Here is a 27,471-nt window from a genome sequence, read left to right on the forward strand (position 1 = left end):
AGAGGACCATGGTTGCACATTATTATTGAACGCAACGACTTAGGTGAGCTACTCCGGCTATATATTTTCCCAGTATTTTGTTTCAGAGTGATTTCGATGTTTCTGTGATGGGTCTTTTTTTAATTTAAACTCAATTCCAAGTGTTTATTGTCATATGCACAGTAAAGTTGCGAGCGAAAAAGAAAATAGAAACTAAGGAATGGTTGGCATTTCTTGAATCCCAAGACTTTAACCTTCCGAATGATATTTGGAACGATGCATTTGAGTGACATCGTACGGACACCGCATCCGCACGTGTCTACGACACGAATTTGCTTCTTTGCAAGCTTTGGGAATGTTAAGGGGGTAATCAGTTGGACTGAACTATCTTGTCTGTTTTGTCGACGTTCCCATTGTAGCGCCTTATAATCCGGTGCGCCTTATGTATGGAAGATATAGGACCAAAAACTATTTTTTGGGGGTGCGCCCTATAACCCGGTGCGCCTTATAGTGCGGAAAATACGGTACTCATGAAAAGAGCTATAATTGCCCGCGAGCCATAAGTTCCCAACCAGCGCACTAGTGGCAGCTTGCTCATGAATGCAAATTGCCCGTCTACTTTCGTCTCGCCGTAGCGATTTATTTCAAAGTGAGCTCCGATTTTGTCGAATTTACCGCAACGCCGCTGGTACAAAAACATGTGCACTGTAATTATGTCCTTCACTCAGGTTATTATCCGCCATTTGCAAAAATAAAATGAAGTCATCTTTGCTTTCTGTGCAGGTGTTCCTGTCAAGGTGGTCAGTGTGAAGCAAGGAATTTCCAAAGACACCCCGTTGGATATCTATTTGTTTCTAAATGAGATCGGGTAGGTTTGATGTGGGTTTTTTTTTCTTTGTTTTCTACCATTAATGGAATGAAAATTGTGCTTGATTTTCTCTTTTTTTTTCTTCCACCAAAAAAGAAAAAAATAAAGAAAATTCCGAGGCTGTGCTGAGGAACTGAACAAATTAATTTAATACATTTATCTCAGAATGAGATCAGTTAAGTTTCATGAAGATTTTTGTTATTTTACATAATATGAGGAAAAATGTGCTTGATATTTGTTTTCCCTCCTCTGAAAAGACAAAATATATTTAATAAAAAGTATGTGGTAGTGCTGGGCAGTTATTCAACTAATTTAATTTATCATTTTTTAATAAGGATTAAAATATTTTTGGTGAAATAAAGAAGAAGATAAATCATTTTTTATGAAATATTGTCATCATTACAGTTATTTACGAGCAAAGTGTAGCATTTAAATTATTTCCAAATTATTTTTTATATTCTATGTATAAGTAGTGTCATGATTACTGATGTGACTCAGCTGTGCCCGCTCATTTGGCACCAAACTCCGCGGGTTCTGATTGGCTCCCTGTCACTATTTGAACCCAGTCCTGTTTGTCCCCTGTTGTCAGTCTGTCTGCGAACCTCTGTTTATACAAGGCAAGACTTTTTCGACCCTGGCTCCCACCTGTCCTGTTTTTGTTCCCGTTTGTCTCTGGCTATGACCCGTTTTGATCCCGAATACGTCCGTCTGCGAACTTCTGTATATACAAGGCAAGCCTTTTTCGACCCTGACTCCCGCCTGTCCTGTTTTTGATCCTGTTTGTCTCCAACTAAGACCTCTTTTGATCCCGACCACGTCTGCTCTCCCGTCCCGTCTTACGACCCGTTTCTGACCCCGACCACGTTTTTGCTCTCCTGTCCCGGCTATCAATCTGTTTTTCTGTCCCTGCCATCGCCGGCTACATATTCGGATTGCAATCCGATTGCGAGAGCGACTTGCTTCCCGCGCTCAGCGGGCACCGGATCTTGGGCGCAACCCTTCCTCTTTCCATTCAATAAAACTTGTGGTAAACGTTACGCAATTGGGTCCTGATTCCGTTCTGATTCTGAAAGACTTGGCAATCCGGGGTAAAACATAATATAGAGATTATAATGAGAAAAGGGATTAAAAAAAAGGGTAGAAAATAATAATTATAACATAGTGCTTAGAAAAACTGGTCTTAGTTATTATAATAATAATAATAATAATGCAATGAAGAATAGTGTATTGTAACAATAGAAAATAAAGAAGAAGATGAGACAAAAAATAAAATAAGATAATGGATCAAATAAACTAACAGACTTTGTATGTCGGATTATGACTTGCTCTGAACTTCCACATCTTGCTTTTCGCTCTTAAAGGGAGCAATCTCATTAATTGGCGCCCAGCGAGTACCGGATCGTGGGCGCAGCGCAGCCCATCCTCTTTCTATTCAATAAAACTTGTGAGAAACGTTACGCGATTGGGTCTCCTCTTTCTGCTGGTCGTGATGAGTAGCAACCCCAACCAACTTATAGTCCAGAAAATATGGTATATATCTTCCCGTGGGGAAATTCATACTTCCAGCAGTGTCCTTGTGTTGATTATTAACAGAATGGCCTCAGGGTGCTGTGTTGTAGTTTAGCAACAGCAGAGTGGGTGACGTCACACGCTAGGCCAAAAGTTCGACGTCCCTGCAGCAGATGGAAATCTTTGTGCCCAGGGTTACACCACCTCGTGTTCACGTAGATAGCGAGTCCGCCTCCTCTCCGCTTCCCGCAGGCTTTTGTGTTTCTGTCTGCGCTGAAGCCGGGTTGCTCCACGTTAGCGTCCGGGATGCTAGCCACGTTTCCGTAAAACAGCAAAGTGCACTCCCTGTACGCTTTGATGTTTTTCACCAGCACAGCCAGTTTGTCGGTCTCATTTGGTAGAGTTCACATTTTCCATTATTACGAACGGTACCGAAGGCTTATATCGCCATTAGCCGCTTAGCCTTCACCTTAGCTCTGGCTCTGCATCCACGATAGGGCCCCCTCATCACGCCGGCACGAGAACTCTTCAGGGAAAGGAGTTGATTCCTCGAATAAACGCGTTTTTGTGCGTTAAAACCCATAACCATAGGATAGAAAGTCATCCAAAGTGTAGTTGTCAAACGGGACGAAAAACACCGAAGATAGAAGCAGACAATTAAAACAATAAATCACAAAAAGAGCGAAATAACACGGAGCTGTTGATGTTATACTTGGCCCTTATCGCTCAGCCTTATCTCATGTTGCGTTGAGAAATGTATTGCTCAAGCTAATTGTGACTCTTTCAGAGGGAAGCACGGAGTGGGCCGCATCGACATCGTGGAGAACCGTTTCATCGGCATGAAGTCCCGAGGTAATGGAAAAAAAAAAACCATTACCTTGTTGCACTGGCACAGAAACCCATCCGGATGTTTTTTGTAAACCTTTTCTTCCCTTTCACGCCGGGAGCTTTTACGCAATTTGCGGTTATTTTACATGAACGCTTCGACTCGGTAAAAGCAAAGCCGGCGTTCGGAATTATAGACTTCCATTCATGTACGGTAGGGCGCCGGAAAAAAAGAAAGGTTTTCAGACTGGAGCGCACCTTCTCCACAGGATGCAAAACATCCGCCTGTCACTCCTGCAGTCTGTTGTCACTTGGCTTGTGACAAACACCGCAAAGTGCAGAAAAAGGGCGGAGATGTTCACACACAAACACACCGACACCATTTTTTTTCCCACCGCCATTGAACGGCCGTGACACAACATTGGCAGGTAGAAATAAGGGAAGTGGGAAGCCCACTTTTCCCTTCCATCGCGCACACAAAAGAAAAAAAAAGAAACGAGAAGAGGCCGAGTGTCGCCGGCACTCTAGAAACTCCCACTGAGTGCACCCGACGGCAGAACGACAATAAAGAAGATGTCATACTTCTTTTTCGCTCTTGTCAGGTCGTACTTATTTGCGTCAAAACAATCGGCAATCCTGTCACAGCTCGGGAGGACCTCTGACCCTTCGGAGCACACGGAGCCGTGGTCGGAAATGACCGTGTGGAGACTATTAAGGAAGATTGACAAGTCCCATTCCTCTGGAAACCAGAGAGAGAAAAAATGACAGTTCAGATCTTCGTGGAAGATCGATAAGTAGAAAAAGATACTTGTCACAATCGCGCATGTGTGTATATTATATATATCTATATATATCCATATATATATGTATATATCTACATAGACATATAGATATATAGATATATAAATTGATATATAGATATGTAGATCAATATATACATATATAGATATATATCGATATGTTTATTTCGATATATATAAATTATATATAGATATATATAGATATAGATAGATATATAGATATAGATAGATATATATATGTTTTTTATTCATATACTCTAAGGCGGTGTTTTTCAACCTTTTTTGACACAAAGCACACTTGTTTTCATGCGGAAAAAAAAATATAGATAGATAGATGTAGATCTGTAGATATATATAGATATAGATGTAGATCTGTAGATTTATAGATATAGATAGATAGATAAATGTAGATATGTAGATATTTAGATATAAATATGTAAATATATGTGTGTGTAGATATATAGAAATGTAGATATATATCGAGAGAGAGAGAGTTTTTTTTTTATTCATATACTCTAAGGCAGTGTTTTTCAACCTTTTTCGACACAAGGCACACTTATTTTCATGAAAAAAAATTCGATGCACACCGTCCGTAGAAAATGTTTAAAGATGAATTGCTAGTACCAGTTTCATGTTATTGATTTTTTTTACATAAATTATCATTTTGCCAAAATGACAGTTTAAAGTTTAGGTATAAGCAATTTGGTACGAAACGTGTCTTTCTATTCTGTTTGTTATACTACGTTTTATTTACCTCATATTAATTAGCACAGTATTGCATTTCACGGCTCTAACAGTTCAGCAGTAGGCAGTGTTCCCTCTAAGCTGCGCGCCTGCGCAATTGCGCACTGCTCGCACATTCTCGGCGCACAAGAAAATCTAGCCAGCGCACAAAAATGAGGGCTCAAAATGACTAATTAAGAAGCGACTTCAGTCAAAGTTACAGTGCATGAAGGTAAAAATACACGGGTTCCCCTGACGTTGTGTCCTAAATGCCGTATTTTGAAGTTGAGTCGAAGGAGAACAAAGTTGAGTAAAGTTAGTAAAGTTTGTCGGGGAACCGGCTTCTTCGGCTCGGCTCACTAAAAGGAACCGGCTCTTTCGGGTTGTTTTTGCTTCTTTAATCCCAACATGACCAAATATTATGTTAAATTATGCACAAAATGACTTAAAGGATGGGGGGAATAGAACAAAAAAGAAAAAAAATACCAAAATGAAAAAGTAGTAAAAAGTTGAGAAAAAAAGAAACAAAAGGAAGAGAAAAAAGAAGGAAAAATTTAGAAAAAAGCCAGAAAAGAAAGAAAAGGAAAGAAATGTAGGAAAAAAAAGTAAATAGAGAACAAAAAGAAAAAGTAACAGTTCGGAAAAAATAAACACAATGAGATTTTTTTTTTAAAGGAATTTTTAAAAAAGTAGAAAAAAAAACTGAGAAAAAAGAAGAAAAAGTTTGTGTTGCATTCAAATAATTTCCAATGATATCAAGTGAATGTTGTTGCCAACATTGTACTTCCCCTAAAAAATGTGATTAAGTACAGTTCTGCATCTTACAACCGACGAAATAAGCCCCCAAAAATGTTAATATTATGGGACAAAATATATCAGGAAATAAAAAGAAATGGACGTTTGTAGGCCGTAAAACCTTTGCTATAGTACATGAGTCAATTCTATCAAAAGTGAAAAATAATTTTGCGTTGCCGGAAACTCAGCAAAATGTAACTTGATGTCAAGTTTTGGACATGTTTGATGATGAATTATCTTGCCACACTTGGGATTAAGGTTGCTCACTGTTGTTTTAAGTGTTGCTCACCGACTTTGTGTGAACGCTCAGACTCGTGGAAAATTACAGGGAACATTGGCAGTAGGTTTAGTAAATTGTCCGCCTTCAAGTTTTGGCATACCTGTGCTTTATGAGATTAAAACCTGGAAAAGCACTGGAGGTGTTTTCTCCCTAAGCCTTAACTCAACTCCCAAATAGCTTCCCATTGTCCTTCCCTCTGCCGTTAAGCCGTTCTTAAGCCAAGTTTACTTTCAGGCCGTTTTAACTTATTTATCTGATAGAAGCGCGCCAGCGGAAAGGTCCCCACGAGCCCCGCACGGATCTCCTCGGATAATCCCAAGGCCACGAGGCCTCCGAGCTCAGGTGGCGGCCGTTTGAGGCTTTGGACAATTAGCGCCGGTGCTAATCTGGGTTTCTGGCCGCCAGCACCGCCATAAGCGCGTCTCCGTTTTCAGCTCGGGATTCGAAGTCCTACGGATTAAATAGCAAAGCGGTTCTTTTCGGGTAGCTATCTATTTTGGGGAGGTGGGTTCGGGATTGAGCTGACGTTTGAGTGACGGCTTCATTTCTGCTGTCAGACTCCTCATTTTTTTCCAGAGCCTCCCCGACCGAAGGGGGTAAATTGCAGGTTATAGTCAGAGCTTCGGTCCATGCTGCCGGGTGGCAGGGGCCTCCTACCCTGTCATTTAGCCTCCGTGGACACGCTCGTCTGTATTTAGCCAGGAGCTGTGTGTCGCGTGATGGATTATAGATGGGTTTCTCTTAACCTCTAGGGTCGTAGGTGCATACCTGTCAGCCTGAACATTTTTGCCGTACAAAGTACGTTTATGATGCATTTTAAGACGTGTACGACGTACGAGAAAATCTGTAAGGAAAAACGCAGATTTATCAATGATGGGTACCAACCGGTATACACCGACTATCACAAACAGCAAATCAATCAAGTCGAAAGAATTCGCCGCGGTAGCCTCTATCTCGGTATCATTTTTTTCGTTGCAAACTAAGCGAGCGGTTTGATGCTACTGTGCGCATGCGTCTGCCGCCTGGGGATTTCCCATCATGCATCATTCCGATCAGGGGGTTGATTGAGTACATTTGAAATACATGTGGTCTTAAAAAACATCGGATTTCATGTGGTAGTTGTGTAGTGAAAGGAAGTCCGTCTCTTTTTAGAGAACCGGCTTTTTCGGCTCGACTCATTAAAGCTCTCAAACGGCTCACTTGCTTTGCTGCATAATATTACCAATTATGATGTTGTATAAAGAAGTTAAAAAAAAAGTATAAAAGGAGAAAATGAAAAATGACAGGTTTGTGGTTATCCCTTTAATCAGTATATTACCAACAATAATTTAATTTAGAAAATGTATTATTCTACTTATATATACTTATTCTATTTGCATGTATTTTTTCCTTCTACAGTGAACGTTCAAGCGACTTAATTTCTGAGCTTTTTTATAATGAACCTCATTCATGTCGAGCAACTCAGTATCTCACAAAAAATGTTAATGAACAATATATATGATATAACGAAACACGAGTACAGTATAACATGTTAAACTACTTAAATAAACACGTTTGGGAAAAAAAAATATGGTGTAAGATTATTTTGTAAGGGAAAATACGACATTTTGTAAGGGCATGGAGCCCTGGACGTTGACAGGTTTGTAGGTGCATCACTTCCTGTGGTGTGTCTTGGGCAAGTACAGCCTATCGGTGCCCATCCTGTCACGACTAAAACGGAATCAAGACCCAGATGCGTAACGTTAACCACAAGTTTATTGTGATAAAGAGAAAGGGCAGCACCGCAATCCGGTGCTCGCTGGAAGCGGGAAGCAGACGCTCACAGAATTGGATCATGACCCGAATGCGGAAGTGGTGGAGATCTTGGTGTCGAAGACGGAAAAAACAAGTCGATAGTCGAGACAGGAGAGCAAAACGTGGTCGGGATCAAAAACGGGTCGTAAGCTGGGACGGGATAGCATAACGTGGTCGGGGTCAAAAAACCAGTTGCAGCCAGAGACAAACGGGGAAATCATGAACGGATAACGGGTGCAAAAAGAGGGACCAACTGGAGTCAGAGTCAAGGTGCTTGCCTTGTAGAAACAGAGGTTCGTTGACGGACTGACAACCGGAGAGTGACAGGACTGGGCTTAAAAAGGAACAGGGAACCAATCAGGTAGCCCGCAGCGGCTAGCGCCAAACGAGCCGGCACAGGTGATACTAATCAGTCATCATGACACCTCCCTCTCCAGGCCAACATGTGTTTCCACCCAGTCTCGAATGTGATTTAAAAAAGGTTAAGTTCATTTATTACGTGAAGGTAGAATGAAAAATGAATCAATCCTCAACTAAATGACAATCAAATTTAAGTCTGTAGTTTGAGGTGTCCTTAGAAAGGTAACAATATAATATTTTCTCATGTTTTAACAATGCCCAACTGAGTTTAAAGAGCCTTTATATATTTTTCCCCCCGTGCCCATCTGCTTTTATTTTACTTTTACTCTGGGTGTTCCGGCCACAGAGCGCGAGGAAAAGAGCTGGCGAGGACGGGGGGAGGAGAGTGATTTCATGTTCGTGCTCGAGGTTTACTTTAATCCTAGGATGAAAATGGTGAAAGTAAGAAAAGCACGGTTTCAGATACAGTCCAAATGCCAACCCCCAAAAAGATGCAAAAACAAGCATTTGTTCAAGCGGGTCTATAAGAGACACGTACCTGCACGTGGCACACAGGCAGCTTGACAAAGGCTGCAATGATGATTTCAGCCAGAAGATGGCGTGAGACCTTGCGGATCAAAAAGAAATGCGACATAAATCTTGTGAAATGTCCCTTTTTTTGCTGATAAAATGCGAAACTATAACAGATTTCTTTGCCAGGGATTTATGAAACTCCCGGGGGAACCATTCTCCTGGAGGCTCATCTCGACATCGAGACGTTCACCATGGACAAGGAGGTGCGCAGAATCAAGCAGGGCCTCGGGATCAAATTCTCCGAGCTGGTGTACAACGGTGAGTGGCTCGAATATGAAATCATCTTGCGTCCTGTGTGAGGTTGTGTTGTAGCTCAGGTGTCCTAATCCTGCCTTCTGCTCGGTCCCCTGTCTCCTCTGCACCTTCACCCACATAATAGGATCAGAGCCATTAGAGACTCAAATATGAGGCCACTTCACTTACACCCTCCAGAGACGGGCTGCAAACACATACATGCACAAGTACTCTCATGATACTTAACATATTGTGCAGAAGTCTGGGGCAATTATTACAAAAGTTCACTACTGCCTCTTAGTATCCTCCAAAAACGTTAAATTAGAACCATACACAGGGTAGGATATTGAGATCATACTAATATTTTATTCCTGCAGTCCAAATGATTAAAATTGGGTGATTTAGTTAATTTTTTAACTTAACAACTGCTACAAAAACATAGTGCCAAAAAAAATCCAAAAATGATTCATTCAGAAAGAGGGAAATTATAATTTAAGGGGCTGTAATGAATTCATAATCCCAAAGGTGAGAACCACCAGTAAAAGTATATGTGTGTCTGTGTGCGGAGTCAAACTTTGGAACAATTTACAAGACGAGATCAAACAATGTCCAACTATTCACGTGTTCAAATTTAAATACAAAAAAACATTGTTACCCGCTTTTCCTTGTCAGCATCAGTTCATTTTTGCTTGATTTGGATCTTGTATGGGTATAGGTGCAGATCAGACGTAAGAACACGCTGCAGTGACTCCCTTGTCATTCCGAGTTCTTGGCTGCGTCTACGCACTGATTTCCTAGGGCTGCGTCCTACTGAGTCCCTCACTGCTGCAATGTTTTCTTCTGTCCTTGCACTCTTCTTCCTGCCTGAAAAAGTTCCCCTGTGGCTTTAGAATATAGGTCCACTACAGTTCCATGCTCTCTGAACTTCTTAATCTAACTAACAATCGCTGATTTTGATGGAAAGTTGCGACAATGGAAACACTTTCGAAACTGAATCAGTACACTCTGGTCGGATTTTGTCGCAAAAGGGAGAATATCTTCTGCTGATTTGTCCAAGACATTTTCAGGGCAGCTATAGCTGTAAATGATCATCCATAGGTTCACTTTTCACGTCCTGCAACAGAAAAGACATTCGTTAAAAAATGGATTTTTTATCGAATAAAATATGCGTATGCATCTTTTTGGGTCACCCTGGTATTTCATAGCCCGAGATGGCAGGTCGTCGCCTTGCATGGGCATTGTTCATTTTACCTGTGAAAAGTGATGGGTCCCGGACTCTCGCATGCTCAAAAATCTATGGGTCCCAACAGAGATATATGGGTCCCCAAAATTTGGTTTTATCGCGGTTGAAATTGTAAATCGGCGACAAATATACAATATAAATCTACATATTCATTCAGTTCTAATCATCACAGTTTATTGGTAATACAAATTAGTTATCACTTCAGATTTTTCAGTTCACAATATTGTACACTATACAAAATAATATTGCTGAAATATTTATATATTCGTGCAGTTTTAATCATCAAAGTTTATTGGTAATACGAAGCAGTTATCACTTCAAATTTTTCGGTTCATATATTCTTCGTGGTTTGCCGTCCCGCCATAGTTGAAATGCCTTCTCAAGGTCCAATCCATTATCATCCTCCTCATAGCGTAACCAGGAGTATAATTTAGTCCATTTTGGCAGAAAAGTCTTTTTCTTGCTAGTATTCTTTTGTTTATTTTCTTTCGTCGAATCGTTCGCTTCAACACACGTGTTTTCCTTGCCTTTGCGGTCTTCTGAAGAATTTCTCCGCCGTTTTTTCGTGCCGGAATTATTGCCATTGTCATCACTTTCTGTGTTATGTTTCGACTTATTACCGACACTGAAGAAATTACCAATTTCTTGTTGATTTGCACCTAGTACCGACTGCTTTTTCAAAGGCATACTTCTTTCACTCGACAACCACCAAAACAATGACGTCATCTCGAAGCAACGAGATCTCGCTTGCCGTGATCGGCGCGAGACCAAAACAACAATGGCAGATCTGCCTGACGAAAAGTTTGGAGTGCGGTAAATCGTTGTTAAAAATAAAAAGTACTCGGGTAAGAATGACAATTTGGTGTCAAAAAGTTGCGTCCCGGGGACGCACGCTGATTTGACACAATGCGTCCCCTGCAAAAATGATGTATCTAGGACGCAGGGACGCGGGCAAACCAGAATACTGCATAGCTGATGCTCAGTTAGTTAGTGAGTAAAAGGGAAAGTGTGAAGCACTTTGTAAAGCGCTTTGGTAGGTCTTCATTGACTTGAAAAGCGCTATACAAATGCAAAATATTTACATTTTTGAAATACTCGTTGATGGAGAATTAATAAATAAAACATGTAGCATATCATAGGACTCACAGTTATGTAAATGCTCAGTAAGCCATATAAAAGATCAAACCATATTGGATTAAGACGTTGGATTTATAATATTAATAACACAGCAGGAATGTGAGTGCACATGTGGCTTATTTTAACAATCCACCTGTCCCGCATCTGTTTTCCATTACTACAATATTCAGAGTACCCCCCCAGAGACTTTGTATCCTTATCCCGTCTGAGAGATGGATTAAAAGAGTGGAATCATGAAAGCGCTACACATAAAGATTTTTTCAGCAAGATGTCACAGACACACTAAAAGAGTATACAAAAAAATGTGCGTAATTGTACTCAGTTACAGAAATCGTAATCAAATTACAGCTAAAATAAGGATTACTTTGGAGGATTACAAATTGATTTAAAACTATAATTTAAATAGATCATGCGCCGATATATGATTTGTGTCATTATTTCAATCACTGACACAGGAGACAAAGAGAGAGATTAAGTTTACACACAATATGTGTGAGCCGTATCTGTCCACCGGTTCATGTTTGTCAAAATGTGTTTCAAGAAAAGCACTTTTTTCGTCTGTATTTATTTCTCTTTAAATGTAAAACTTTTTTTGAATTAGGGTGAGCCTGCAGTTTCGTAAGGCTGCTAACGTATGCCTATTTGGCACGAGGCAGCGAAGTTGTCAGGACCGGAACGGAGACAGAACCCACTTGCGTTGCGTTTCTCACAAGTTTTATTGGAAGAAAGGGAAAAAGTTGCGCCCACGAATTTGTGATTGCTGGACGCGGGAAGCAGGTCGCTCTGAACGCGGAAGTGGAACTTCCGTGGCGAGCTATGGCGGTGTCGGGAACGGAAAACGGGTCAGTAGCCGGGACAGGAGAGTAAAAACCGTGGTCGGGGTCGGAAGCGAGTCGTAAGGAAAGGAGAGTAGACGTGGTCGGGGACAAAAAGAGGTCGAAAGCCGGGACGGTAGAGTAGACGTGGTCAGGATCAAAAAGGGGTCGAAGCCGGCGGACAGACAGGAGCAAAAAACGGGGCAGGTGGGAGTCAGGGTCAAAAAAGGCTTGCCTAGTGTTAACTGAGGTTCACAGACTGACTGACTAAAGGAGACAGACAGGAGTGGGTACAAGTACTGATTGGGAGCCAATCAGAGTGCGAGGCAGTTGGCGCCAAAGGATCAGAGATGATTGGTAATCATGAAAGTTGCTTGCCCGTCATGCGTTCAGGGACATTTAGTAAATTTGATTATCTTCTTTTTGGATTTTGAAGTTGATTGTTATTCAAAATCCACTATTTCATCACTGTATTGTTATGTCGTGAGAATGATTGGCTTAGCCTATTAAACCTGATGTCATCAACCAGAACAGGATCAGGACCCAATTGCGTGATGTTCTCACACAAGCCTTTTATTTCACGGGAAATGGGGAGTCATGCACGGTAGGCAGCCGGTCTGGCGTGGAAAGACAGGAAGCCAGAGACCGACGAGATTGATCCCAATTGCGAGAGTTGATATCGGACAGATGGGGTCGATACCGGACGGGACGGGACAGACAGGATAGATAAATGAAGCAGGAAATCGAAAATAAACAGGAGAAACTAGACTGGAACGAAAACTGGAGAAAATAATAAACAGGACAGAAATAGACGGAAACAAAACTGGAAACCAAAATTAAACAGGACAAAATAAACGGGAACAATACCGGACAGGAAATACCAACAGAAACAGGACCAAGTCGAAACCCACGTCTTCCGGGGCAGAAGCTCGTTGACGGACTGGCAACCGTGACACCTGAATACTTTAATAAACCACTTCAAACAAGTAAAAAAACAATAATGGGTTCTTATCGTTGTCTTGATATAAACTAAAAGAGTTTATCTTGTCTGCCATGTGAAAGAGAACATTTTATTTTCGCTTAATAGACGATGCTACTAGTTAAAATGTGAGCACTTAGGATACAAGCAACTACCTAACCTTGGTAAATGTTTTGCATTTATATAGCGCTTTTCAAGTCAATGAAGACCTCCCAAAGTGCTTTACAATGTGCTTCACACTTACCCATTCACACACACGCTCACGCACCAATAGAGTTGGGGTTGGGGATCGAACCTGCGACCTCTTGATCCCAAGATGAGCGTGCTACCTCCTGAGCTAATGCCAATTCTCTATCAATATTACATTGTTAATCTATCTTCAACCAAATGTCATAATTGTATTTATTCTGTGTATTTTCTCTTTTATTAGCATATTTGGTATTGGAGTATTCCAAAAGTAATCGAAAGGAAACCAGTTACATTAATATTACAGTATTAGCATTTCATTCACGAATACATTTTTCATCGGGTAAATAGTTACTGTATGGGATTACAATTTTAAAGTAACCCTCCCAAAAGATTAGAAAGGAGAGGAGGAAAGAGCTTTCGTTTTTGGTTGGGGACAGAAGAGGAGGTGGAGGTCAGGTGCCGATCAGAGGAGGACCCCCACCAAGTGGTGCGGGACCCGCTTGAACAAACGAAGACACCAGTCTCCTCCATCTGTCGGGGAAATACGAAGGAGGAGGTCCAGAATTTGACAAACACACCATCCATATTGGTCGTCGGGCCTTCTTGTGCCACCTAATGATGTCAGGCTGGTTGTGAATACCAATATTTTATTCCTGCAGTCCAAGTTATTAAAATTAGATGATTTAGTAAAATTTTTCACTGCACAACTGCTATTTAAGGTCAACAAAAACATAGTGCCAGAAAACATCTATAAATGATTCATTCGGAAAGAGGGAAATTATTATTTAAGGGGCTGTAGTGAATTTGAAATCCCAAAGGTGAGAACCACCAGGAAAAGTATGTGTGTGTCTGTGTGTGGAGTCAAACTTTGGAACAATTTAAAAGACGAGCATGCTACTGTAAAACCTGTATAACACACTCTCAAACTTTCGTTTTTTTGTATTAAAAAAATGCACGTTACACTCAAATCCAGTACATAAATATGTTCCGACTATTACTAATGAGGTTTTTTTCCACCCTGTCAGGCTTCTGGTACAGTCCAGAATTCGATTTTGTGCACCAGTGCATCGCCAAGTCTCAGGAGAACGTGGAAGGGAAAGTGCAGCTGTCCGTCTTCAAGGGCCACGTTTACATCCTGGGACGAGAGTCGCCCAAGTCTCTCTACAACGAGGAGCTGGTCAGGTACTGATGACGCCTAATACCCCTACACACAAAGACATCAGAGGAGCGTAAATCTCGATTCCTAGAGGCAGGAACGTAGACCCGGCCCCCCTTTTTTGGTGACCTTGCAGCCGGGCTAACAGTGGGTTTGTTCAGGAGGGTGACCCCCGATGCCCCGTGGGCAAGCTCAGCACTGACCAAAGTAAAGACCCCTCCATATGCTTCTCCGTCCCGACTCCGTTCTCACACACATCCCACTTGTACCCGAGGCTCGGTTAGGGTTTTCAGGCTGAAAAGAGAGAGCGCCGACGTCGGCCGGGCTTTTAAGAGCAAAGTGGCAAAAGAGTCACGCTTGTTAAACGGGTCAGGAGGAGCGATGCCTCAAGTGCAGAGTTTCTCACAGTGCAGATGCTTTATTTTTTTCTGTATGAGTGAAAAAGAGTCAAAGGGGGAAAGAGCGCTCTTGTTCGTTTCTCTGTGAGGTCGCTTTTTATTTGGGAAGTGTCCTCTTGGGTGGGACCGTGGGGCAATAGCGGGTGGTCAAGAACAATCGGCATCTACAGTAGGGATCGACCGATATTGGTTTTATAGGGCTATTAAGAAGACCGATATTAAGAGCCGGTATTCACTTGCTATAAAGGTTTTTAAAAAACCTATCTAGACATCTATCTATCTATCTAGACATCTATCTAGACATCTATATCTATCTCTATCGATCTAGACATCTATCTAGACATCTATATCTATCTCTATCGATCTAGACATCTATCGAGACATCGATCTAGACATCTATCGATCTAGACATCTATCGATCTAGACATCTACCTAGACATCTATCTATCTATCTAGACATCTCTATCTATCTATCAATCTAGACATCTATCGATCTAGACATCTATCTATTGATCTTTCTAGACATCTATCTATCCAGACATCTATCTAGACATCTCTATCTATCTAGACATTTATCTATCTAGACATCTCTATCTATCTAGACATTTATCTATCTAGACATCTATCTATCTCGACATCTATCTATCTCGACATCTACCTATCTATCTAGACATCTATCTATCTCGACATCTACCTATCTATCTAGACATCTATCTATCTATCTCGACATCTATCTATCTATCTAGACATCTATCTATCTGTCTATCTAGACATCTCCATCTATCTATCTAGACATTTATCTATTTATCTAGACATCCATATCTATCTATCTATCTATCTAGACATTTATCTATTTATCTAGACATCTATATCTATCTATCTATCTATCTAGACATCTATCTAGACATCTATCTATCTATTTAGACATCTATCTAGACATCTATCTAACTAGACATCTTGGTCATATCCCTCAAAAGGGGTGACCGACAGCAACACGTATGCACAGTTTCGTCTCTCCAGATGAAAGGGGACACAAGAAAGCGGCCATGTCACTCGGGTCAGGGTGACACAACACACTGTTCTGTTCAACAGCAGGGCCCGACAGCTTTCGCTGGTTTACCCCTGCCGCATCATACGGGTGCCTTGCCCATCCCTTAGAACGCGTCCAAACATCCCACTATCCTTTTCACAACACCTCTCCACTCATTCCGATTAAGTTTTAAAAATGGCGTAAGAAATTTTAAATGATATAAATAATATTTGTTACAAATTCAAACAAAACTTGAATCGCTCTCTGAAACCTTTGAGGGTAAATAAATGAGAATTTCAACACAACTAACGTGACTAATCTTTCACTCAAACCAAAAACTAACACGAAATAAAATGAGACTTAGCACCAACTCTTATAAAGGTACAAAAAAACATACAGCTCCCTGTTTTTTTTTTTTTTTTACAATAAAGTGTGGAATGTGGATAATAACTAATGATAAGTATCTAGGCATCTGGTGAAAGTCGTGGGATATCGTTGTTGCAAGAGGTCACAAGCTGATATGCTGAGGGTACCGGGGCGGACGACAGAAAGATATCTTAACTTTATTTGAGAACACTATAAAGGACAATGTTGAACGTCTGGAACTTTAAACGTGTCCCGAATGCAATATAGCACGTTCCCTTTTTGCCATATCTCCTCTCTGCGTATTTTTTGGGGTGACGCCCAACGACGATCTCTCCAAAATGAATGAATTAAAAATGTCAATACGACCAACATTACTTAAATTAACTTAAAAAAAGTGCATTGAAATTCCAACGGAGCTTGCAAATTGAAAATTGTGCGAACTCCTGTGTTAGAGCCAGATTAACAAACTCATGTCACTGCAACTAGTGTTGGGTACGTTACTATAAAAAGTAATTATAGTTACTCAATACTTTTTCCAAAAAGTTACTGAATTAGCAACTGAGTTTCTCGATGGTAAAAGTAACTAATTACCAGGAAAAGTAACTATTTAGGTAACTTCAAAATAAGTTGCATGTCAATTAATTTGAAATTTTCTGAGCAGTATTCGAGTCAGTGGAATAGAGAAGAACAGACAGGTAGCTGTGTTAAAGAACCTTGTCATATTTATTGCAACTCACCAACAACAGATTTCTCCCACACTTGAAGTGCAACAATAATAAACAGTAAATAATAACATAAAATAACATCCAGCAGTAAATCTAAAGTGCGTTTAAAAAATTGAATGTAACTCTCTCAACTGGTCAAGTAGACGTATGCTACTGTACTTCAAGTATTTTCTTCACAACAAAAGTCAACTGAAAAATAATATAAAGTGACTATCCAATCCTTCTCTCTTTACGGTGTACTGGTTTTAATAACATAAGAACTATTACCCATAATGTCACATTGTTACTGAGCTAATCTCTACAGTTTTATTTTATGGTTTACTTGCGAGTGACATAAAAGTAAACAACCGTCCATGCCAAGACGCCTCATCTCCATTTATGAGTTAGATCACCCCAATACTGAAAAACTAACAGCGTTTTTCTCAACACTGACGGTAACAGCTAATCACTGAGCCTTCCACATTAGCCTGCTTTTAATGCTTTCTCTCAGTCACAAACACATAGGTTTGATTGACGAACTAATGTTATGATAAGAACCAATGTATTAGTCTCCACTTGAACGTGCTTCCCTTACTCAAGTTTACTACACTTTTTATCTATCCACCTACCTATCTAACTACCTACCTACCTACCTTGGTCATATCCCTCAAGAGGGGTGACTGACAGCAAGACAAACACATACAATAACAAAGCAAATAAAAAGGGGGAAAATAGCAAAAAACACACACAAATGTGAGAGGATGTGGAAGTAAAGCGACTGAGTGGAAGAAAGAGGAGATCGGAAGGATGATGACTAAAAGGAAGATTGATGTGTTAGCCTTGAGTGAAACAAAGATGAAAAGAAAAAGTGATTTACACTTTTTATGCTATCGTTTAATCACTCACCTCCTTTTCTACCACAGGCTTTTAAAAATCTCAATATTATCAGCGGTCTTGATTCTTAGGCATGTCGGGAGTTAAAAGTTAGCAGAGCTGTAAGAGGGGTAGAGAGAGGCTTGGCTGCATCCGAGCCTAAATTAGCCAGTTTCAAATATATTTGTTGGCCTGTCAAATATATGTTGATATTGTTATCCATCAAATTCCCGCCTCTAATTTACAGCAAGAAGTCAAAACGGCTAAGGGGAAAAAACAATGAAAAGACTTTACAGTTCTCATATTTCTCATTCTCGTGCATCGATTTGGATTGAAATCCTCTATATTTAGAATAAGTGGTGGAAAGAAAGCACAGTTGTTGGCATGAAGTTGCTAACTTATTGTTGGACTGAGGTGTTGTGTTTCAGCAAGTCCTCAGGCCTTACTGACAGATGGTCCCTGATGTTCCCCACAAAAGGGCTCCCTGTAATGTCTCCAAACGAATGGCAAAGGCATCCAAGTAAAAGAGACCGATTCGGTAAAGGTTAAGGGACACAAATTCATGCATATGTAAATTAATTTATACATATCACAGCATAAGACTATAATGTCAAGTCAAGTCATGTTTATTTGGATAGCCTTTAATCACAAAGAGTCTGAAAGTGCTGCTCAGATCAAAGACTATTGCAAACTACAGACTATTATAGCACCATCCCCTCATCTAAAACCTACATGAGGGCAAATAATACACATATTATCAACATAAAATATAGGTTATTCATATGCTATGGCGTAGAAGTGTGTTTTAAGCTTAAATTTAAACATTTCCACTGAGGTTGCAGATCGAATCTCGGGCTGAAGAGAATTCCACAGCACTTAAGGCGTAAGGGCACCACGGAATCCAGGACACTAGCCAGGGTAGCATTAAACTCATCCATGAGTGAGTCAATAGAGTCTTTATATAAAGGAAACGACGCAACTACTCCTGAAAGAAGATTAGAGAGCTCAGAAACTGCCAGTGCTGATATTCTTAATCCTTTAGTTTTTCTAGTACAACATTTAGCCAGCACCTCAAATGTAACTAAATAATGATCAGAAATAACGGTAGTACAGGGTAACACCGTCATTATGTTTAGATAGATAGATACTTTATTCATCCCCGCAGGGAAATTCTTATTTCAATTCACAATTCACGTTTAGTTGTGTGTATTACTTCACAAGTACAGTTGTGTGCCACAAAACATTCTGGACTTGTAATTCAGAGACAAATGATCCATGCCAGGGGGGTCCAAACTTTTGAGAAAGCAAGACAGATTTGGCAAGCTGAATATGTGTGAGGGCAGACTATTCAGTCTGGCATATTTAATAAATGAACCCTCTGTGAAAGGTTTACAACATCTATTTAAGCTCAGTGATCTCAGTCTTCGTTTGTCAGCCCGTCAACGAACCTCTGCCCTGCAAGACGTGGGTTCTGACTCAGTCCTGTTTTCCTGTTGATATTTCCTGTCCGGTATTGTTCTTGTTTATTTTGTCCTGTTTAATATCGGTTTCCAGTTTCGTTCCCGTCCATTTCTGTCCTGTTTATTATTCTGTCCAGTTTTCGTTCCCGTCTAGTTTGTCCTGTTTAATTTCGATATCCTGTTTCATTATCAATCCTGTCTGTCCCGTCCCGTCCGGTATCAACCCCATCTGTCCGATTTCTGCTCGGGCAGTCGGAATCGATCTTGTCGGTCTCTGGCTTCCCGTCTTTCCACGCCAGACCGCTGCCTAGCGTGCATGACTCCCCATTTCCCTTAAAATAAAAGGCTTGTATAAGAAAGGTCACGCGTTTGGGTCCTGATTCTGTTCCGGTTCATGCCATTTCGTGTTTGTAAACAAGTGTGACGTATGGAAGCTTCACATTGTCGAAGCAGAATGGCGGAACTCATGTCAGTTTATAGCAGCCCATTGAGATTGGAACAACTTAAAATAGCACAAAGTATGTGCTAGCAGCAAGATACCGATCTTATTTTAGTCAACAACAACAAAAACGTCCTTTTGATCGACACTGCATTTCTCCCTTTGAAGGTACTGCCTTGAGAGTGCTTGAGAAGCGTGTACAAGTACACGTTTATTACAGCACGACAACAACATGCACTCTCGCGGACCCCCCGCCGGCATCTCGCCATCTCTGCGGGCAACAGTAAACGGCATCATTAGCACAGTTGTAACACGGGCCGTCCCCGCGTCCCACCCGAAAGGAAACCTCACCTTTCTCGCCCGTCGGCCTCTCAATTAGACGGCAGGGTTTCTGCGATCAAAACACTCACACCGACACATTCTCCGAAGCCGATCGCTCGTAATGGCGCTCAGGTGCCGGGCAGGGAGCCTGGAGTTGATGATTTGCTTGTCAGGGTTTCTTTTTTTCCCCCCGGTGTTTATCCTATCATTTGATGGCAATTTCCTCTTTGGCTAAGTGCCGGCAAAGAATGAGCGCGGGGACGAAAACCCCGGGCGGCAGAAGAGGACTCGAGCAGTGTATTAAGCACGGCAGGTAGAAAACTGCCGTAATTAAGCGCCGCCGTTCGCCTTTGTGAGGAACGGCGATACACGGGGAGATATCGATTTAGCACCTTTTGGGAGGAATTGCCGTGGAACTCGAGGACCGTTTTGGATTCGGGGTCTTGAAACTTTTTAGGGTCGGGACGTCAAATATAAGTCAGGTCATGTTTATTTGGGACGCCCTTAATCACATGAAGTCTATAAGAACTGCACAGACAATACACAGACATTATCAACATCAAAAATAGGTAATGACACATTTTTTTAACATTCCTTGAGAAAAAGTATTTAATAGAGAAGAAGGAAAATCAATTTACATTTAAAAAAAACAAATATATATATGTTTAATGAATAACAGAATAAAAAAAATAAATATATATATATATATATATATATATTTATTTATTTATTTATTTTTTTTAAATATATATATTTAAAATATATAGCTAAATATATATAGCTAAATATAAAATGTATTATACAATATATAAAAATCATTTTGAATAAAGAAATGTATATTTAAAATTAATGAACATTTATCTATATTAAAAATATAAACACAAAATATGTAGACTAAAAAAGAATAGGTAAATGTGTACACATAGAAAATATATAAATTTTTAGGATATTTATCCAGAACAGGTATAGTATATATTATTTTAGAATTATATAAACACGACTTATTTCTAAGGTCATCTTCTAACAGCTTTTCAGGTGGCAAAATGGCATTTCTTGTCTAAAATGTGCTACACGTGTCATGATTACTCATTGCACTCACCTGCTGCTGGTTACCTGATTGGTTCCCCCTTCTATTTAAGCTGCAGGTACGTCGAACTTTTGGCCTAGCGTGTGACGTCATCCACTCCGCTGTTGCTAAACTACAATATGGCACCCCAAGGCCATCCTGTTAATCTGTTAATAAACAACAAAAGGATACTGCTGGAAGTGTGAATTTCCCTATGGGGATGAATAAAGTATCTATCCACCTATCTATCTATCTATCTATCTAGACCTCTAGACATCTATCTAGACATCTATCTATACATTTATCTATCTAGACATCTATTTAGACATCTATCCATCTATCTAGACATCTATCTATCTAGACATCTAGACCACTATCTATCTAGACAACTAGACATCTATCTAGACATCTATCTATCTAGACATCTATCTAGATATGTAGACATCTATCTATGTAGACATCTAGACATATATCTAGATATCTAGACATCTATCCATCTAGACATATATCTATCTAGACATATATCTATCTATCTAGATATCCAAACATCTATCTATCTAGACATCCAAACATCTATCTATCTAGACATCTATCTGGACATCTATCTATCTAGACAACTAGACATCTATCTAGATATCTAGACATCTATCTAGACATCCAGACATTTATCTAGACATCTATCTATCTAGACATCCAGACATCTAGACATCTATCTCGACATCTAGACATCTATCTATCTAGACATATATCTAGACATCTATCTAGACATCTAGAAATCTATCTAGACATCTATCTAGATATTTAGACATCTATCTATCTAGACATCCAGACTTTTATCTAGACATCTATCGATCTAGACATCCAGACATCTATCTATCTAGACATCTATTTATCTAGACATCTATCTATCTACAGTATCTATCTATCCATCTGGACATCTATCTATTCATCTAGAAATCTATCTAGACATCTATCTAGATATCTAGACATCTATCTATCTATCTATTTAGACATATATCTAGACATATATCTAGACATATATCTAGACATCTATCTAGATATCTAGACATCTATCTATCTAGACATCCAGACTTTTATCTATCTAGACATCTATTTATCTAGACATCTATCTATCTACAGTATCTATCTATCTATCTAGACATCTATCTATACATCTAGAAATCTATCTAGACATCTAGAAATCTATCTAGACATCTATCTAGACATCCAGACATTTATCTAGACATCTATCTATCTAGACATCTATCTATCTAGACATCTATCTATCTAGACATATATCTATCTAGACATATATCTATCTATCTATCTCTCGATCTATCTATGGTATCTACTTATCTATCAAGAGTTGTCGCACCAGGGACTCCAGTCCGAGAACCCACCGAATCAGAGATCGACTGGATACGACGGGATAGTTTCATCAAAAAACGAGCATCCGGTTTCGCTGTTGTCCAATATTGACCCATTGGGGGCCAAGACGCGGCAAAGTGGAGCAGCCACAGAGGAATCAATAGGCACATTATCCCCACAGAAGACTTTATCAATGAGCCAGTTATCTCAGCGCTTAACGAGGCTTCACGTCTGGTCTGTTTATCGCAAACATTTCACTTTGTGTCCCATCTTTTGTCTGTCCAGCATGGACGTGCAGGGAGACTACGACCCGTGCGACGCCTCGGGGTTTATCAGGATCAATGCCGTCAGGTGAGCCCCCTCCTCCTTCACTCATTGACTGAGTTGGATTCACAAGACGATCTTTTCAACGCAGACTCAAAGAGCATCAGCGACTGCAGGGACTCTCCAGCAAGAAATAGGGAAGCCGTCAAAGGAGCATCGCTACCATCTCAAGTACCACCATGAAAATGCTAATATTTGCAATGTCTTCATTCCATTCCAGTGCCATCTTGAAATGAGCTCACTCTTAAGCAGGGGTCTCCAACTTTTTTCAAGCGTCGAGCTACTTTTTGGTACTAATTAGCGCAAAAACGCACACAGTTTGATATAAATTTCTAAAATAGCAACTTGGCTAAATGGCTAAAAAGGTAGCTTGATAGTTAGCCAAAAAAGTAAACAGGTATTTTAAAAAAAACTAAAAGAGAGCTGGATAGATAGCTAGCTAGCTAAACAAGTAAAAAGGCATCAAAACAGTCAGATAGATACAAAGTAAAACAAACTAGATAGCTAGCTATAAAGGAGCCCAAAATTTAGCTTTATAACTGGCATAAAAGGTTAATTGTTAACTAGATAGCATGCAAAAAAATGTAAAAGGTTAGCTGGACAGCTAGCTAGCTAAACAAGTAAAAAGGCATCAAAACAGTCAGATAGATACAAAGTAAAACAAACTAGATAGCTAGCTAGAAAGGAGCCCAACATTTATCTTGATAACTGGCATAAAAGGTTAATTGTTAACTAGATGGCATGCGAAAAATGTAGAAGGTTAGCTGGACAGCTAGCTAGCTAAAAGAGTAAAGGGGCATCCAAACAGTCAGATAGAAAGTTAAAAAAAAACTTGATAGCTATCTAGAAAGGAGCCCAAAATTTAGCTTTATAACTGGCATAAAAGGTTAATTGTTAACTAGATAGCATGCAAAAAAATGTAAAAGGTTAGCTGGACAGCTAGCTAGCTAAACAAGTAAAAAGGCATCAAAACAGTCGGATAGATACAAAGTAAAACAAACTAGATAGCTAGCTAGAAAGGAGCCCAACATTTATCTTGATAACTGGCATAAAAGGTTAATTGTTAACTAGATGGCATGCGAAAAATGTAAAGGGTTAGCTGGACAGCTAGCTAGCTAAAAGAGTAATAAGGCATCTAAACAGTCAGATAAAAAGTTTAAAAAAATAGATAGATAGCTAGAAAGAGCCCAAAATTGAGCATAAAAGGTGAATTGTTAAATAACATAAAAAGGTAGGAAGATAACTAGCTACAAAGCTTAAAAAAACAGATAGCTAGCTAAAAAAACACACGGAATTTTTTTGCACGTAATTGGAATTTTGTGCACATTGTAAGCTTCTGTAAAATAAATAAATTAAAACATGAATAAATTCTTATTCTACTCTCTAAATCAATTGCTTTAAAATAATTAACAATGCTCAAATAAAAAAAATTGTCCATGAAGCCCGTGAACTGGAATTTATTTATTCGAATTTCTTAAATAACAACGTATCATCTTATTACTATGTTATTACCAGATTAATTATTTAAAAGTAGTATTAAATAGACTCAGTTAACCAATAAAAAAAATAATTTTACTAGAAAATCTCAATGACGCAGCACTGGAGGGCTGTTTTCAGAACAGATCCGCGGGAAGCTCAACTGTCCTTCTGTGGCACCCTGGTGCCCACGGACACCATGTTGGAGAACCCTGCTTGATGGTGACTAGTAACTATTGTTTCCAATGGGAATTGTAGTCCTGCTGAAAAAAATGGCGGTCGGGATATGGCAATCGACTTCTGTCAAAATTTACGGTTCTTGGGCACAATTATAATTTGATTAATCTATATTGCTTTCTTTTGTTTAATCAATAAATTGGATCAATTGAAAGTGCTTTGATTTCCCTGCATTCAGGGTTCGTACGGGTGCTTGAAATGTTTGAATTTAAATGTTGTGTTTTCAAGGTTTGAAAAGTGCTTGTAAATGCTTGAAATTCTTGCCTTGTTTCTTAGGTTAGGTGTTGGGCTTTTGATAGGAGCTAGGGTTTGGGTTTCAATTAAGGTTTTTAAACTTAATTGATGATTTAAGTGAGGGTTAGACACTATGGTTTAGGCTCCTTATAAGGGTATTAAACGGGTTCTGAAATAGATAGATAGATAGATAGATAGATAGATACTTTGTTCATCCCCGAAGGGAAATTCACATTTCCAGCAGCATCCCTGAGGGTTGGGGATAGGGTTTTCAGCTAGCGTTAAGCGTAGGTTAAGGGTTAGGAACTAGGGTTTAGGTTATAAACTGAATGTAGGATTCCAGGACAGGTTTAGAGCTAGGGTTACCGTTTGTAACAGGGTTAGCGCTAGCAGCTAGGGTTTGAGATACATGTTAGAGGTTTTATCTAAATGTAGGATTCCAGAATAGGTTTGGAGGTAGAGTTACAATTTGAAACAAGGGTTAGGGCTAGGAACTAGGGTTTGAGATTTATGTACGTGGTTTAAACTGAATGTAGGATTCCGGAATAGGTTTCAGGCTAGGGTGACAATTTGAAAAGTGGTTAGGGTTACAAGCTAGGGTTGGATATAGATCTAGGGTCAGGAGCTAGGGTTTGGTCTGTGAGGTAAGGTTTTTAACCGATTTTAGGGTTCCAAAATATGGTAGGGGTTTGAAACGTACGGCGGTACACAAAAATGTTCATTCAGTAAAAATTAAAACAAAACATTTATTTGAATACTAGGCAAAAATTATCTGTTTATCTGCCATACCACTCTGAGAACACCCGATCTCGGGAAGCTAAGCAGGGTGAGGGACTGGTGAGTACTGGGATGGGAGACCGCCTGGGAATACCAGGTGCTGTAAATGTGAATTTGGCGCACGCTCTGCTGCGACAGCACTGACTGTATCCCAGGTACAGTCAGTGAAAATTGATTTCCTGTCATGATTACCGATGTGAATCACCTTTGCCCACCTCCTTTGGCGCCAACTGCATCAGTCTCTGATTGGCTCCCTGTCCCTATTTAAACCCACTCCTATCTGTCCCCTTTTGTCAGTCCGTCTGCAAACCTAAGTTAACACTAGGCAAGCCTTTTTTGACCTTGACTCCCACCTGTTCATTGCTCTTGTCTGTCCCCCGGCTTCGACCCGTTTTTTGATCCTGACCACGTCTACTCTCCCGTCCCGGCTTTCGACCTCTTTTTGTCCCCGACCACGTAACTCTCCTTTCCTGGCTTCTGACTCGCTTCCGACCCTGACCACGTTTTTGCTCACCTGTCCTGGCTATCAGCTCGTTTTTCCGTCCTTGACACTGCCATCGCTCACCACAGAAGATCCACTTCCGTGTTTGGATCACAAACCGAGTACGAGAGCGGCTTGCTTCCCGCACCTAGCAAACGCCAGATTGTGGGTGCAGCCTTTCCTCTTTCCTTTAATAAAATTTGTGAGAAACGTAACGCAATTGGGTCCTGTTTCCGTTCTGGTCCTGACATTTCCCTAAGGGGACCAAATAAATTCAATGAAATTAGATAATACCAATGACATTTTTATTAAAAACCTTATGTCGAGAAACATGTATTTCTTTTGCGTTGTTTCCTTCCTTTTTGAGTTGTTATGAATAATCGTTAAAAAACAGTTCTCACATAAAATGTCAGTAAGATGGAAAATTAATTAGGTTTCTTAGTTTTAGAGGTTTTTTTCCTTGCCCTCATGAAGGTTTTAGATCAGGGGATGGTCTCATAATAGTCTGTGCAGCCCTTTGAGACTCCTTGTGATTAGGGGGGCCCCAAATAAACATGACTTGACTTGACTTTCCTCATGCTAAGGTTTTTGAGTTTTTCCTTGCCCTCGTGGAAGTTTTAGATCAGGGGATGGTGTCATAATAGTCTCTTGTTTGCAATAATCTGTGGTCTGTGCAGCCCTTTGAGACTCCTTGTGATTAAGGGCGTCACAAATAAACATGACTTGATTTGAGGTTTTTGAGTTTTTCCTTGCCCTCATGTAGGTTTTAGATCAGGGGATGGTGTCATAATAGTCTGTGGTTTGCAATAGTCTGTGGTCTGTGCAGCTCTTTGAGACACCTTGTGATTAAGGGCCATACAAATAAACCTCACTTGACGTGAGGTTTTTGAGTTTTCCCTTGCTTTCATGTAGGTTTCAAATCAGGGGATTTTGTAATATTAGTCTGTAGTTTGCAATAATCGGTGGTCTGTGCAGCCCTTTGAGACTCCCTGTGATTAAGGGCGTGAGAAATAAACATGACTTGACTTGAGTTGAGGTTTTTGAGTTTTCCCTTGGCCTCATATAGGTTTTAGATCAGGGGAGGGTGTTATGATAATCTGTAGTCTGTAATAATCTGTGGTCTTTGTGCAGCCCTTTGAGACTCCTTGTGATTAAGGGCATCACAGATTAACTTGACTTGAGTTGAGGTTTTTGAGTTTTCCCTTGCCCTCGTGTAGGTTTTAGATCAGGGGAGGATGTTATAATAATCTGTAGTCTGTAATAATCTGTGATCTGTGCAGCCCTTCTAGACTCCTTGTGATTAAGGGCATCACAGATTAACTTGACTTGAGTTGAGGTTTTTGAGTTTTCCCTTGCCCTCGTGTAGGTTTTAGATCAGGGGAGGATGTTATAATAATCTGTAGTCTGTAATAATCTGTGATCTGTGCAGCCCTTTGAGACTTCTTGTGATTAAGGGCTATGCAAATCAACTTGACTTGACTAGAAGTGTATTATCAAGTGCTCCTTGCGTTACTCTGAGTCCTTGAAGGTGCTCTCGGCCTTAAAATCATTGGAGGCAATAAAATCAAATTACATGGGGCATATACTGTCTGGTTATGGACGCATTTAATGGTAATTAAGATGGAGTATCAACTATACTGAGCGATACTCTTTCTGTG

At 40.1% G+C, this 27,471-nt stretch overlaps 1 protein-coding gene and 1 long non-coding RNA gene across 2 annotated transcripts in view; both read left to right on the forward strand.

The window, feature by feature from the left end:
- Nucleotides 1–23,081, forward strand: part of ass1 (argininosuccinate synthase 1) — a 70,424-nt gene extending 47,343 nt beyond the window's left edge. The window contains exons 10-15 of the mRNA XM_088319749.1: nucleotides 763–847; nucleotides 3,144–3,208; nucleotides 8,633–8,764; nucleotides 14,129–14,285; nucleotides 22,570–22,635; nucleotides 22,700–23,081. Of these exons, the coding sequence (XP_088175875.1) occupies nucleotides 763–847; nucleotides 3,144–3,208; nucleotides 8,633–8,764; nucleotides 14,129–14,285; nucleotides 22,570–22,635; nucleotides 22,700–22,745 (551 nt within the window). The 3' untranslated portion in view covers nucleotides 22,746–23,081. The remainder of the gene's footprint in view (nucleotides 1–762; nucleotides 848–3,143; nucleotides 3,209–8,632; nucleotides 8,765–14,128; nucleotides 14,286–22,569; nucleotides 22,636–22,699) is intronic.
- A 7-nt stretch (nucleotides 23,082–23,088) lies between these two features.
- LOC148350051 (uncharacterized) lies at nucleotides 23,089–24,478 on the forward strand. The gene is made up of 2 exons (XR_015847081.1): nucleotides 23,089–23,663; nucleotides 23,815–24,478. It is a non-coding gene; the product is annotated as an uncharacterized LOC148350051 (long non-coding RNA).
- The last annotated feature ends 2,993 nt before the right edge of the window (nucleotides 24,479–27,471 follow it).

Source organism: Urocampus carinirostris, chromosome 16 (assembly GCF_059441175.1).
Source record: "Urocampus carinirostris isolate Australia breed hairy pipefish chromosome 16, RoL_Ucar_1.0, whole genome shotgun sequence".
NCBI classification, from domain to species: domain Eukaryota; kingdom Metazoa; phylum Chordata; class Actinopteri; order Syngnathiformes; family Syngnathidae; genus Urocampus; species Urocampus carinirostris.